The 13477-nt window shown below is 45.7% G+C and overlaps 1 protein-coding gene across 1 annotated transcript in view; it reads left to right on the top strand.

The window, feature by feature from the left end:
- STK32C (serine/threonine kinase 32C) overlaps nucleotides 1-13477 on the top strand; it is a 183969-nt gene that overhangs the window by 158118 nt on the left and 12374 nt on the right. The window contains exons 3-7 of the mRNA XM_027840491.1: nucleotides 1261-1412; nucleotides 4982-5155; nucleotides 8143-8180; nucleotides 9751-9840; nucleotides 10290-10393. Coding sequence (XP_027696292.1) covers nucleotides 1261-1412; nucleotides 4982-5155; nucleotides 8143-8180; nucleotides 9751-9840; nucleotides 10290-10393 — 558 coding nt within the window. The remainder of the gene's footprint in view (nucleotides 1-1260; nucleotides 1413-4981; nucleotides 5156-8142; nucleotides 8181-9750; nucleotides 9841-10289; nucleotides 10394-13477) is intronic.

Below are 13477 nucleotides of genomic sequence, written 5' to 3'. Positions count from 1 at the left end.
AAACATTTATTTTAATTACCCTAAGCTTTTGCATTTGATCATTTCCTCCATTCTGATGCCCTATTTCTGAATTAACACATTCATGAAATCAAGAAGCCTGGGAAATCCAGATGCAGGAAAATAGATATTGAAATGGGGCCGCCCCAAGCCCTCATCTTGGCTAAGGGGCCTTTGGCTCTAGAGACCCTACAAGGATCCCTCTAGAGAAGCACAGAATGTCAGAGTCAGAAGGGACCTTGCTGGGCACTGACAGGTAACTGATGGCCTGGGACCAACCCACTGTCTGGTAGGGACCCCCTCTGCCACCTCCTGCCCTGCCCCACGGACTCCTTTGGCCCAGGGGACACTTTTCTGTTGATGTGAAAGCTCTAAGAATGTCCTCCCCAGAGGGTTCTAGACAGCCAAGGACTTAGGCTGGCCGTATCCATGTACCCAACCTGTGCTCAAAGCCCTGCCACCCTGCCTTGTTCTGTCAGGGCTCAGGAAAGGAAAGACAAGGCAAGTGATTGATTTATTGCAAATCCAACAGACATTGATTGTGGGGTTCTGTGTCCCACTACTCCACAAGCAGCAAGCCCCAGGAGAGAGGACCTGGGCTCTGGAGTCAGGGGGGTCTGGGTTCAAATCCCACCTCTGATGATGCTTACTCCTTGTATGACCATATGTCACCTCACCTTCCTGGGACTCGATTTCCATATTTGTAAAGTTGGGGGGGGGTTGGCCTCTAAAGTCCCAGCTCCAGATGTACAATCCCTTTGAAAGTGTTTTCTGTACAGCACAGCTGATGTGTGCCTGGAAGCTTGCATGCACACTGAATCTTTGTAATTTGGAGTTTCTTTTTCCACCGAGGCATAAGATCAGCTCCAAGATGCTTTATCCTGAAGGTTGGATCGATTTCCTGCTGAACAAGATGCCTGACATTTTTTACGCAAAGTTCCTCTTTCTCTTTTTTAAGACCCTTGGACAAGTCATCACTGATCTCCATGGAGCACAGGAAGGGAATGGCTCTCCTCATCTCTAGGCAAAGCTGGGCCTACAGTCTGAGAGTCAGAGGGCCTGGCATGAGGGCAAGCCTGGGATCGGCCAGACGCTTGCCATTTGACCTTGGCTGTGCCACGTCCCTTCTCTGGGCAGTCGTCTCATCAGCCATCTACAAAATGGCGGTGGTGTGGGGGAGGCTGCAGTGTCTGCTCCCTGAGACCCCCTCGTCCTGTGGCTGCCTTGTGTGGGACGCTTTCTTCCATTGCTTTGTGTTTCCAGGTGTGCATCGTCCAGAAGCGAGACACGGAGAAGATGTACGCCATGAAGTACATGAACAAGCAGCAGTGCGTCGAGAGGGATGAGGTCCGCAACGTGTTTCGGGAGCTGGAGATCCTGCAGGACATCGAGCACGTCTTCTTGGTGAATCTCTGGTGAATATCTCCTCTTGGTGTTGAGATCGCGCCATGAGAGTTTGCGAGAAGTGTTTGCCATGACAGTCAAGAGGGTTTTCTCTAGGGGGTGGGAGAAAAAGGGCACTTTCCATGACTCCATTAAGTTGGCCTTAGGGTTGTTGCTAACCAGAATTTTAAGTGAATTCATAGAGCTTGAAGAGACCTCAGGGGTCATTTAATCACACACAGACACACACATATGCACACATGCACATGCACACACACACACACACACTCACATACACAGAGACAGGCACACAACACACTAACACACTAACACACATGCACACACATACACATATTCATATGCACACAGAGATATGCACAACACACATATTCACACATGTGCACACATGTGTGCATGCACTCACACACATACACACACTTCATTGCCATTTGGCTCCACTTGCCGTCCCTCATAATCATAGGGATGACTTCCCAGACTGAAATATCCCTCCCTGGCCACCGCTCCACTGTGTGTGTAGGCTTTCCCATTAGAACGTTCCCTGAGGGTAGGGACTATCTTACTTTCTGTATTTGTATCTCCCCATTTCCTAGCACAGAGCTTGGCACAAAGTAAGAACTTAATCAATGCCTTTTAATGTATTCATTTTTTCATTGACCTGGTCCATCCCCCCCTTATGTGACAAATGAGGAAACTGAGGCACAGAAAAGGACAGTGACTTCCTCAAAGTCATACAGTTAATTGAGGGCAGATTTGGGTTTTAAGAATTTTGTCAACTTGGTTAATAAGTTTGGCAAGATGCACTGGAGAAGAGTGGGACTGGAAACCCAAGTAGGAGACTATTCCATAGACTCCTAGTATAGCCCGTGTGAAAGGTGAGAAGGATCTGAACCAGGTGAGGGCTGTGTGATTGCAGCCAAGGGTGGAGGTGTGGGAGGTGGATGCGTGAGATGTTATAGGCATCGAAAGATATAGCACCTGATTGGATGCATGGCATAGGTAAGAATGAAAACATTGGGGATAACACCAAGGGGTTATCAACCAGAGGGACAAGGATAATGGTGTCCTCTCCAGTAACTGGGAAGTTGGAAGGAAGAGTGGGTTTGGAGGGAAAGATGATGGGTTCTGATGTAAGCATGCTGAGTTTAAGATATCAGCAGGAACTCAGTTCTCTGTTCCCAAGTGGAAGTTGGAAATGCAGGTCAGCAGTGAGACTAGGAAGGGCTGTAGGAATCTGGTAATCACCTGCATAGGGATGATAATCAAGCTAAAGGGAACCAATGAGATCCCAAAGTGAGATAGTGTAGAAAGGAAATAGATGAGGATCCAGGATGGATCCTTGTGGGGGCCCAAGGTTAATGGGCATGAATATTCAGCAAAGGAAACTGAGTGAGAGTGGTCAGACAGGTAGGAAGAGAACCAAGAGTGAAGGGTGCTACACAATTCCAGAGGAGGAGAGGGTGAGCAAGAGTTTCAAAGGTCAAATAGAAGTCACTCAACAATGAACATTTATTAAGTGACTGAGAAGGATGAAGCCTGAGAAAAGGCTATTGGGTTTGACAGTAGAGAGATCACCGATGATTTCTTGAAGACAAATTCAGTTGCCAGGTGGGTACAGAAGCCAGCATACAAAGGTTGAGCAGTGAGTAGGATGTGAAGAATTGGAGACAGTCAGTGTAGACAGCTTTTGGTAGGTGCTTGGCAGAGTCTAGCCCATCCTCTCCTTTTACCAGCATTGTTGGGCTGTCTATTCATAAATGTTCAGTCCTAAAGTGTTCTCTGTTAAGATAAGCATGGGGAAACGTTGGGCTCAATGAGGATCCTCTGTGCTTTGTGACTAAATTCTTTGATTGCCAGTTCTTTGATTCTTTGATTGATGCTAGGCATGTTTTCAGCAGGAAGGACTGCCCTTATTCTCAAGAAACCCTACCGTTTGCTTGCTGTTAAAAGCATATATGGCGCCATCTTTGCTGTACATGACTCATTAAAGATATTCAGACATCATCTTACTGGGTGATTAGATTGAGCTCATGGTTCATTATAGGATATGTGTATTGATTCTGACCAGAAGACTTGGCATTGGGGAGCTCAGTGTCGGGGTAAGGTGCCTGTCAGAGCATACTATTTGCTATTTTTTTCTTCTTTTTTTTTGTTTCCTCTTTCTGGTGGTTCCTCCTATTGGTTCTAATTCTTCTTTCAACATCAGTAATGTGAAAATATGTTTAATAGGAATGTACACATAGGGCCTATATCAGATTGCACGCTGTTTTAGGGAGGGAGGGGGAGAAAATTTGAAACTCAAAAGGTTATGGAAGTGATTGTTAATAAATCAAAATGAATTAATAAAATTTTTTTTTTAAAAAGGTGCCTGTCAGAGTAAGCAGCCAGATCAATGAACTCACCTGCTTACTGTGACCTCAGTACTCTGTGTGGAGAAGGGGCTCAACCTAGGTATTTTACTTAGTAGGAAAGCAGGTTGTGGAAGGCCTGACACAGTGATGGAAGACTCAGGCTCCCTCTTCATGCACCATATCTTCCCTGAGCAATCACCCTTTGCAATAATCTATTGATTGGCTCCCACTCAGACTCTCTTCATGAGAAATTTGGTTACTGCGACAGAGTTCACCGTGATATAACTGGGGCTCAATGGAAGCACCCTTCCCTTAACCCTGGCTGGAGTACTTCTAGAAGGCTGTGCCTGAGCCCCAGCTGCTTTGGGGTAAAGCTCAATGTAGCAAATGCTAGCTGGGGTGATGGAGGCTCAGGCCAAGACTTCCCCTGCTGGGATGGGTGGACCAGAACAGTTTGTTCCAATGGCCATGAATGCAGCTGAAGCAGGTGTTGTGGAGCACTTAGAGCTTGGTTAGACAATGAAGATGCCAACGTCATCCATTGCATTTCAATCCATCACCAGTCCTGCCACTGAACTGTGATAACTGTGGAAGAGAGAGTGAGGCTGATGACTTTGTGCAACTCTGTCTCACTTAAATCTAATTTATGCACAAATCAAATATTTGAAATAGTGTCACGTGGAAGAGGGATTAGCTTTGTCCTTCTTGTCCCTGGAGGGTAGAACCAGGAGCCATGGGAAAGCAGCAAAGAGGCTGCATTAGGTTTAATGTCCACAAAATCTTCCTAATACTAACACTTCCTAACACTAACAGCCACCTGGAAGTGGCCTGAGTTCTAAGGAGAGGTGGTGATCTCCCCATCTGTGGAGATCTTCAACCAGAGTCTGGGTGATGACTGGTTGGGTACCTCTTAAGGAGCACCCATTTCTCTATGGGTTTAGTTGGGCTGCTGAGGTACCTGTGGACTCCCACATTCCATAATTCTGTAATTCTGTGACATGGTCATCTAACCAAACATCAGCCAGGCTTGGATTGTCTTAGGAGTGAGGGGCCTTCTTACTGACATGCTCAGTTTTTAGATGCTTATGAGCCCCCAGGTGGAAGCAGCCTTCTCAGTTGCCATGTCTAGGCAACATTGTTGTGACCCAAGTGTGTATCATGGAAATGTGAGCTATTCTACTCTAGTAGTGCTGATGGGCCCTGCTGACCTTGTCCTCACTTCCTCCTTGCAGGTACTCATTTCAGGATGAAGAAGATATGTTTATGGTGGTGGATTTACTCTTAGGAGGGGATTTACGCTATCACCTGCAGCAGAATGTGCAGTTCACAGAGGAGACAGTCAAGCTCTACATCTGTGAGATGGCGCTCGCTCTTAACTACCTGCGAAGTCAGCACATCATCCACAGGTAAATGGTTACCGTATAAGCCTGGTTATCACAGATGCTGTTTGTCTAATGTATCATGGGCTACCTGGTGGGTAGGTGCATCAGCACAATCAGAGCCAGCCCTGGGAGTAAAGCATTGACACGATGAATGTGTTTGGATTCACTTCAATTCTATTCAATTCAAGATATATTAGTTAGATTGGCAGTGCAGCCTGGTAGGTAGAGAGCCGGCCTCAGAGCAGTCTACAAGCTTGGCCTCCAATACTGGCTGGGTGACCCTGGGTACCCTTCAATAGTCCAGGTGATTCCCCAAGACTGTAAGCTACATGAAAGAAAGGCATTTCCTCACTGGAGCTCTACTACATTGATGAGGTCACAAGGGTGGACCCTGCCAAAAAGGTATTTACTCACCCAGGTTCTCTTCTGGGGGCAGGGGATACAAAGGTTGCAACAAAATAGTGCCTGTCCTGAAGGAGCTTACTTTCTTTTGGGGAGATACAGCATGTACACAGATTTAAAAATGCAGAATAAATATAAAGAATTTTTTGGACAGGGAGAACATTAAAAACTAGAGGAACCAGAAAGTCCTTATGTCAGATGGGTCACCTCAGCTAAGCAAAAGTGATTGAGATAAAGAGGTGAACATTCCAGGAATTGGGGACAGCCTGTGCAAAGGCATCTAGATGGTGCTGCAGTGGGTAGAGTGCCAGGCCTGGAGTCAGGAAGACCCGAGTTAAAATCTGACCTCAGACACTTACTAGCTGTGTGATCCTGGGCAAGTCATTTCACACTGTTTGCCTCAGTTTTCCCATTGTAAAATGAGATGGAGAAGGAAATAGCAAACCACTCTAGTATCTTTGCCAAGAAAACCCCAAATGGGGACATGAAGAGTCGGACATGACTGAAACAACTAAAAAAAAAAAAACAATGTGCAAAGACATGAATATGAGAGATGGGATGTAGTGTTTGGTGAACAGCAAGCGACCTGGTTTGGCTTGAACATAGAGTGCAGGAACGACGCATATACGTGAAATGAGTCTGGAAAGGTGGATGGCAGACATGTTGACAAGGGCTGTAGATGGCAAGCTGAACAATTTGTCTTTCTCCTAGAGGCAAGAGGGAGCCAGTGAACCTTCTTGAGGGGGGAACCACAGAGTCACAAGTACACTTCCACAGTTGGGTGGAGGTTGGATCTCAGAGAGGGGAGACAAGGAGCAGCGGGTCTGATGAACATTCAGTTGTAATCACTGAGGCAAGAGCTGATAAAAGCTTGAGCTGGGGTAGAGGCAGTGTAAGGGGGACGAATATGAAATACTTTGTGGAGACAAGATTTATCAGGTGATTGGAAGCACAGGGTAAGGGATGGTGAAAAGTCAAGGATAGTTCTGAGGGAAGATTCCAAACCTGGGTAACCGGGAGGATCTTGGCGCCCTCAACAGAAGTGAGGATGTTTGGGAAAAGCAGTAGGTTTAAGAGGAAGAAAGGCACATGTTGCATTGGAGACTTGAATGAGTATGCTAGGATTGGGCCCCCACCGGTGATTAGCAGCTGAGTGTGGACATGCATCTGCCATGTACTCATTGGCCAAGAGGTGGAGATTTCTATGGGCCCAGGATAGATCTGTCCAAGGTACTTCCATCGTGTTCCAGGGGAAAATGAACCATGACCCAGATGAGTTGTCTGTCCACAAGCAGATATAGTCAGCCATCCTTAGCTCTGTGGGAATGATCTCTAGCCAATTGCTTTAATCCTGGGCTGGCTTCCTCCGTCACTCACCACTCATCACTGAGCCCATCTGCTGTGCACACACGGAATCCCAACTATTTTTATATTAGCTCAGAGTCAATGTAATTAGGAAGATAAAATGACAGCATTAATGTCATTCTTTGATGCCTCATCATGGGCTGTTGGAGGCCGTACCAGCAGACACTGCATCATGCCAGGGCCTGCCAACCTTGAGGTGGGCTCTAAGTCTGGCGTCTATGGCCCTGTAGGATTCAGTGCATGGTGGCTCATTCTGGGGAGATGGAGACCTCAGTGTGAGGACTCAGGGAGCCCACTTGGCAAGAACTGAGGGCATTGGGATCTGCCGGGGGGAACATACAAACCAGTGTGAGACCAGGACTCTTTAGAAGCAAGGCCCCATCTCCTTCCCTCCAATTTACAAACCATAAAATGGGTTCCATAGCTTTAAGAACCCCTTGCTTCATTGGTATGGCGGCTCTCTCACTGGGACAAAACAGTCCCTCTAGCTGAGTAGACAACTTGTGAGTTGCTGTGGCTACAACTTCCTGGATTAGGACCTGAATAGTACCTTAGATGTCAGCCGTATCCTTTTCCTCATCGGAGAGATGAAGTAAATGACTTGTGTAAGGTCACTTGGAGTTGGAATCCTTAGACCACAGGCACATGGGACTTTCCTCCTAGGCCTGGAGGTCAAGCCTCTCCAGCTTAGCAGGGCCTAAGAGATTAACTCTGCTGCCCAAGACTCTGAAAGGCCAGAGCCACCTGCATGCCTTGAGGGAGCTTCTGGGAGTGACCTTAGAGGAAGGTTTTAATACATCCTATGTCCCAGTGGCCACATCTTCTACCTGGTGAGGCTGGAGTCAATCCAGGAGCTCGGGAAATAGGAGGAATTGGCAAGGGGAGCCATGTGTGGGCCCTCTCCGTACTATGGCACCACCCAGGGCACAAGGGGTTGAGCTGAGGTTATAGCAGTCATTGTAGACCATCTAGGGTACATGCCACCGTAGTCATCTGTGGAATGTCACCTCCCACCCTTGCCCCCTTTTGTCCTGGGATAGATCAAACTGCTGCTAGAAGTGGGGGTGGCAGCTCAAGAAACTAGCCCAGGAAAGGTGCCTTTGGAGGTCTTGTCTAGTGCAGAAACAAGAAGGGGACCCAAGGGTCCCCTGACTACCCGCCTGGGACCCCAAGAGCGTCAGCAGGAATCAGTGAATAAGGAAACAGTTCTTCTCTGATTCACACATTGTTGTCTTCTTCTGCAGAGACGTGAAGCCAGACAACATTCTCCTGGATGAACAGGGTGAGCAAACAAGGCCGGCCACAGGTCTGGGGGTGGTGGGGGATGGCAGGGAGGGACCCTCTGGGCAGTCCCGGGAGCCTGAGAGCCCACAACCAGGCACCCCGCATTTCCACAGGAGCTGAGGTCTCTGACACATTTTCAGGAGTGTTTCGGGGAGTATAATTGTATCTTCAGCACCCTGGGAGAGTTTGCCAATAGGGCACTTGTCAGGGTGAAGCCTCCCCTAGACCAACCTCGGTCAGTGTGTTACTGTCCAGAGGATGGGGCTGTGAGTTAGAAACTCATATTCTGGCACTGACTTTGCCACTGGCTAGTCATTTGTGTGACCCCAGGCAAGTCATTTGAGTTTTCTGGTCCTAATTTTACCCATCTGTAAAACAAAGAGGCTGTTTTATTCACCCTCCTTGAGAAGTATCTTCTTCAGGGAATCTCAGCATTAGGAATGTTGGAGGGAACCCCCCTCAAATGGCACCCCCTGAATTAGGAGACAGTATGCCACTGCTGGGGCCATCTCTATGAGGCTGATCCCTGTCTTCTGTAGAGCTGCCTTTAAAGCAGGTAATTAGCAGTATAATAAGAGTAACTGACATTTGTAGAGCACCTACTACACACCAGGCACTGTGCTAAGTGCTTTACAAATGTTATTTCATGTGGTCCTCATGATGGCCCTCAGAATGAGGTGCCTTTATTAGCTCCACGCTACAGTTGAGTAAACTGAGGCAAATGGCAGTGACTTGCCCAGGTCACACAGCTAGTAAGTTTCTGAGGCCAGATTTGAACTCGGGTCTTTCTGCCCCGAGGTCTGACAGTCTCTCCACTGCACCACCTAGCTGCCTGTGATGCCTGCCCAGCTCTGTCTGGTTAATGATCCCTTTCCCTCCTAACCCCACGAGGCACAGTCTTCTCTGGGAGAGCTTTCTATCAATCAATTATTCAACAAGCATTGTTTTAGTGACTTATTATATGCTAGTCACTGTGCCAAGTGCCGGGGATACAAAGCAAGGCAAAAACGTGGTCTGTGCTCTCAAACGACTCACATTCAAAGGAGAGAAAATTGGTGGGTCCATATTCTATACCATGGAAATGGAAGCATGTCAGAGGGTGGGCTCTAGTGGGGGAAGGGCTTGCAGAAGAGGAGACTTGATCTGAGTCTTGAAGGAAGCCAGGGAAGCTTCCCTTTTCATTCTCTATTGTTGGGATGGCTTCCTGGGAGGGGGAAGAAGGAAGAATAGGTATAGTTATGTTAGAATACGTATGTGTATCTATCTATCTATCTATCTATCTATCTATCTATCTATATATATATGTACTTATTTGGGTAAGGTTATGAAAAAGAATAACAGCTCATTTTTAAAAAGCAGCTTTCCAAGTTGGGAGGTGCCCAGAGCCTCCCGCTTGGGGGCTGGGGTGAAGCGATCCACGGCCATCATGCACAGGCTGAGTTCAGAGAATTGGGGGTGCTCCCGGAGGAGGACAGAGAGCTATATGTTGCAGCTCCTTGGCCATTGGCGTTTCCTCATATGCTCCCAGATATTTACCTTCAACCTGGAACGTTTCTTTTGCCTTGAAGGACATGCTCATTTGAGTGACTTTAACATCGCAACAATAATCCGGGATGGCGAACGAGCCACTGCATTAGCGGGAACCAAGCCATACATGGGTGAGGAAGCAGACGTGGCTCGGGTCAGGCGATAGCTTCTTGGCGGGGCTTTGAAATGGGTGCAGGGAAGGGAGCTGTGCCCACGAGGATGGGGAAATAGCAGGCTGAGGGCAGAGGCATTGGACTGAGGTGAAGCCTCGGGAAGGGCGTTGTTACGTCCCCAAATCTGATTTTGAATTGTTCTTCAGTGAGGGGGGGGAAGCGAAACCATAGAATCATAGATATAGAGATGGAAAGACCTCAGAGGCAGTACGCCCAGCCCTCTCATCTTACAGAGGAGATAGTCGAGGACTAGGGCACTGAAGTGACTCATCCAGGGTCACACAGTGTGACATGATAAAAAGATGAAAATGCATGACCCCTGTCCCAAATTTATATAGTAAATTGTTTAGGCAGTAAATGAAAACTTTGGTGATTAAACCATTGCCTTCTCTTTTGTGGGGGGGAAGCTCCAGAGATCTTCCATTCCTTTGTCAACAGAGGGACTGGCTACTCCTTTGAAGTGGACTGGTGGTCCCTGGGCGTGATGGCTTATGAGCTGCTCCGTGGCTGGGTATGGCTTCCATTTTTGGCATACGCGTGGTGTCTGATGTCAGCTACTCATCTGAGTCTGATAGAATCACAGAGCATCGGGGAGGGGACTCGGGGATCATTCAGTCCAACATCCAGCTCCTTGGGGTGCTATGGAACCTGATAATGGGCCTGAGATCTGAAACCCAGTTTTCTTTTAATTGGTTTCTTTTTAAATACAACTTTCATTTTAGTTTGCTTCATAAAAAATTAACAAGTATTCATTTTCTCCACCCCCCTCTCCCAAATTGGGAAACACACACACAGGTCCTTGTAATAAAGAAATATAGGCAAGTAAACTAGTTTCCATGTTGGCCAAGGCTAAAAATGTATGTCTTATTCTGCACCCTAAGTCTATCACCTTTCCATAAAGAGAAGAATGAGTAGCTTGTCCCGTCAATGCTCCAGGTCTGGTTTTCTGATTCTAAATCCGTTGTTTTCTTTTTTTTTAAACTCAGCATATCTTTCTTAGCCACTTATTGTGTATAAAGCATTTTGCTTGGTGGTATGGATAAGAGGAGAGAAATAAAGCCATAGTTCCTGCTCTCAAGGAGCTTCCATTTGAGCTGCATTCTTTTCACTGTGGCCACAAGCTTTCTTTGGAACTGTGCTCCATGGATAGCTCATCAGAGCCCCAGAACACTGGGGGTGCTCTGGGACTGCCAAAGAAGTATCAAATCTGGCCCCGAAATGGAGACTCATATGGACTTGGGATGATCTTCCGAAGTGGACTAGATTCCCTTGCTCTAGCCTGAGCAGACTTTCCTGGACCGGGAGCACAACTAGCTCGCTCTCTTGGGGGCCAAGTGAGACCAACCCAAGAGCCCATGTCTCTCTTACCATATTTTGTTCTAGGTTAGGCTTCAAGCTACTGATTCAGCACATGGGGGCTCTGGGAAACCCAACCTCTTCCTCATCAGATTCCCTGACATACCAGGATGGAAATTGCTGAATTAGGATTTCCTCCCCTTTTCCTCAGTCAAGATAGTATTGCATCTCCTCAGTTATTTTAACTTACCCTAACTTAGGCAACCCAAAATTCTACTAGCTCCCTTCCCTTCACCCTCAGCAATCCTCCATCCCTTGCTCTTTCAATTGATCTTGCCTTTCTGTCAGTTCTAGACTCCTATTCCTTGATTCGTGGTCCTTATGCTTTTTTTTTTCTTTTTTAGTCTCTGGATTCCTCATTAAATTAAAGCTTTTAGGTATCCCTCTTGGGGTTCCTCTTGCAAGTGGTTTCTATGTTTTGGCTTTTATACCTTGATCCCTCTTGCTTTTTTATGCTGTGCCTCACTCTTAGAAATGCCAACTCCTGCAGGTGACAGAGAGTATAGGAATATAGGAATATTGTCCCATAGTAGGAATTTCCCTGTCTCTGATTGCGTAGTTCATTACTAACCTTTGCCCTCTCCATGATCCCTTTTTTCCCATTTGCTATGATATCTCCTCTTTGGGTCCATGCCCTCCCACTCTTTTGAAGGGTCAGTCTACCCAGCAGCTCTGATTTCCCTTCTTGAGAAGGATGAATGATTTCTCCAAGGATTAAATCCTTGCAGATTATACACACTATAAGGGCTTTATTTACATTTATAGAATATTTCTCTTTCCACATGGGAGTGTCTTTCAGTGGGATGCCCTGTCATCACTGAAACAGGATTTCTCCCTTTCTTTCCCCATTTCAATCTCTCCCTTTGTCTTCTCACCATTCTCCTATAGGTCTTCTTCTGAGAGACTGTAATAGTTATTTTCCCTTCATTGTTATCCCTTGACTTAATTAGGGTTCATAATATATTCCCTTCTTTCTTTTTCTTCTCTTCTTCCCCTTTATGCCCTCTCTCACTCTGCAATTTAATCAAACATACAGAGACATACAGATACACACACAGACATAGTCACATACACACATACACACGCCCCCCCAAAACAAAACATTGATTCACTATTAACTGAATTATTGTGAGGTTTCATTCATAATGTATGAGGCCTATTTTCCCAGCATCACTTCCTTAGTTGACTCCCGCTTTGACCCTTATCACATTGTGTGATGGTACCTTTAGAAAGAAATCATTTAATAGTTTCTTTCTTTTTATTTTGTTGTTGTTGTCAATAGTTGCTATGTTTACCTTTCTTGTATTTCTATTGCTTGAAGTATATGAAAAGCAAATAATTTCTTCATGTCTGGTTTTCTTTGTAGGAATACTTTGAACACCTCTTTTAATTGAATACCCATATTTTTTCATTAATGATAAGACTCAGGTTTGCAGGGTATGTCATCTTGGGTTGCATCTTGAGTTCCTTTGCTCTTCAGAACACAGCATTTCCTTCCCTTCTGTGGTTTCTGGTGAGTGCAGAATAGTCTTGTGTTATTTAAATTTCCTTTCTTTTATATTTGAAATCTTTCTCCTGGTCATTAGACTGTGAGCTCCATGAGAGTGAGGATTTTGTTGTTGTTGTTGTTTTTTGTTTTTTGTGTTTTGCTTTTATTTGTATCTCTAGCACTTAGCATTGTCCATGGCACAGATTAGGCACTAAATGAATATTAGTTGGCTGACTAGTCTCTTGCAGAATTTGTTATCATTGGAATTGTCAGATTTACCACTATGTTTTTGGGAGTTTATAGCACAGGGTGTTTCCCCCTGAATGTCATCTATGAATTCTTTTGATTGGCACATTGTTTTCTGTGTTCAGAAGTTCTGGGAAGTTTCTTGTATTATTTCCTGAATTTTAGTGTTCAGGTTTTTTGACTTGTCCATGTTCTCCTGGGAGACCTATAATCCTTAAGTTGTCTCCCTGCATTTTGTCTTTAAAATCATCAATATATTTTGCTTGTATGGAAATCATATTTTCTTTTGATCATATTAGTTTTTGCTTCTCTTATTCTAGCTTATCATTCATTTCTGTATATTTGCATCTCCAATTAGTGATTCTCTTTTTTGTTTCTTTGATGAGGTTTGCCACCGTGGATTCAAGTTTTTCTATTCCACCAATTATTTCAGTTATATAGGCCACAAATCATGCTTTCACAATCCCTATTTCTTTTTTAAACTATTTGGGAACATTTTGTGGT

The sequence above is a fragment of the Vombatus ursinus genome, unplaced genomic scaffold, assembly GCF_900497805.2.
Source record: "Vombatus ursinus unplaced genomic scaffold, bare-nosed wombat genome assembly UNPS02014845.1, whole genome shotgun sequence".
Lineage (NCBI taxonomy): Eukaryota > Metazoa > Chordata > Mammalia > Diprotodontia > Vombatidae > Vombatus > Vombatus ursinus.
Note: the sequence above shows the minus strand (reverse complement) of the source record. Positions and strands in the feature narration are given on the sequence as shown.